This window comes from Amphimedon queenslandica, unplaced genomic scaffold (genome assembly GCF_000090795.2).
Source record: "Amphimedon queenslandica unplaced genomic scaffold, v1.1 AMPQUscaffold_12888, whole genome shotgun sequence".
Taxonomy (NCBI): domain Eukaryota; kingdom Metazoa; phylum Porifera; class Demospongiae; order Haplosclerida; family Niphatidae; genus Amphimedon; species Amphimedon queenslandica.
Genome location: NW_003546876.1, coordinates 38,203 through 39,594, shown reverse-complemented (window position 1 = coordinate 39,594; position 1,392 = coordinate 38,203). Strand labels below are relative to the sequence as shown.

The window sequence follows — 1,392 nt, the reverse complement described above, 5'->3', positions numbered from 1 at the left end:
ACCAAATTTAATTCTCTGCCAATTTTCCGGCTATACGGTATTTGCCATCTTTGTTTCTTATTTACAAGTAGTAAGCTACAACTTCCCTACCCCACAAAGTACTATATTAATGACTAGTCTGCAGTACCTTTAAGATTTCTCTTGATATGATCAGTGATATCCTTGCACCAGGTTTCAGCTTCACTTGAATATTGTTTATCTTGAAGGCTCTCCTTTAGTACCTTGTATATCATATCATTCACTAATGAAGGACGGAATCTAATAAGCAAAAAAATAAATAAACAAGACGAAAGCTCGTTATTATCTTTACTTGTCTTTGAAATTTGGTCTGATAGTGTATGTTGCTGATTCCTCCATTTTGTTTCTCAGTCACTATAGCAACAGACCACACCCAATCCTTCATTTTCTCTAAAGAGAGATGTGGCCTGAAGCTCTTCCTGGCTTTATAATAATAGCTGGTTGCTTCACTTTGACGGGGATCATTTTTAGAGGAGTAGACAAATGGATGAACAATGGACGGGTATGAAAAACACTGTTTATGTACCGTAATACTCTAATTATGTATAAGTATGGGTTTGTTTTTGTGCTAAGTATATAATTAACAAAGCCTCTATACTTGGTCTTGGGGTCATTCAATCATTATCCATTCCTTATCTGGTCTCCATTGTTATGTACATGCATTGCTTCCTCTTTGAGTTCAGCTAAAGTACAAAGCCTGTTTCATGTACCTTGTTTGAGGTACCAACACTCAATGATCATTAATTAACATTGAATGGATTAACAACTGGTTCTGTACCTACTATTGTTGTGTTGTTATTTTTAAACCCATTAAAATGTTTTATTTACTTATACTGGTGGAGACAGAGTAGCTTCTTGATTGTTAGCCAATAGCCACACATACATGTACTCCATTATTCTTACTTGTATAATGATCCAGTTTAACTTCACCAATAGTGTCTACAAGTACAGTATAGTGGGAAATTTTGGAGGGAATTAAATTTGGCAAGTTTGGTGTGTTGATAGCCATTCGCCAAAATAAAAGTCCGCCATTTTGAGCCATTATACGCAAGCTCAATGGCACGTGGCCACTAATTCGCCAAATTAAAATCCGCCAATCACCAAAATTTAGTAATTCGCCAAATTTAACTCCCTCCAAAATTTCCCACTATGCGGTAGTCATCATGTCTCAACCTTTATGTTGTATCATAATTTTATTATTATTATTATTATTATTATTGTTATTGTCAATAGCCGAGGAGATATAATTTGGATAGCTGGGACAGATCAATGATGCAGAGAGACAAGAGATTAACTGGAAGCAACAAACAACAAGTGAGGGAGAGAGAGAGGGAGGGAGAGAGAGAGAGAGAGGGAGGGAGGGAGGGAGGGAAG

The 1,392-nt window shown here is 36.5% G+C and overlaps 1 protein-coding gene across 1 annotated transcript in view; it reads right to left on the bottom strand.

Annotated features, from left to right (window-relative positions):
- LOC100636172 (tctex1 domain-containing protein 2-like) overlaps positions 1–382 on the bottom strand; it is a 2,454-nt gene extending 2,072 nt beyond the window's left edge. Inside the window, exons 1-2 of the mRNA XM_003389931.3 lie at positions 311–382; positions 128–258 (exon numbers count right to left, since the gene is read on the bottom strand). Coding sequence (XP_003389979.1) covers positions 128–258; positions 311–357 — 178 coding nt within the window. The 5' untranslated portion in view covers positions 358–382. The remainder of the gene's footprint in view (positions 1–127; positions 259–310) is intronic.
- Positions 383–1,392: the final 1,010 nt, after the last annotated feature.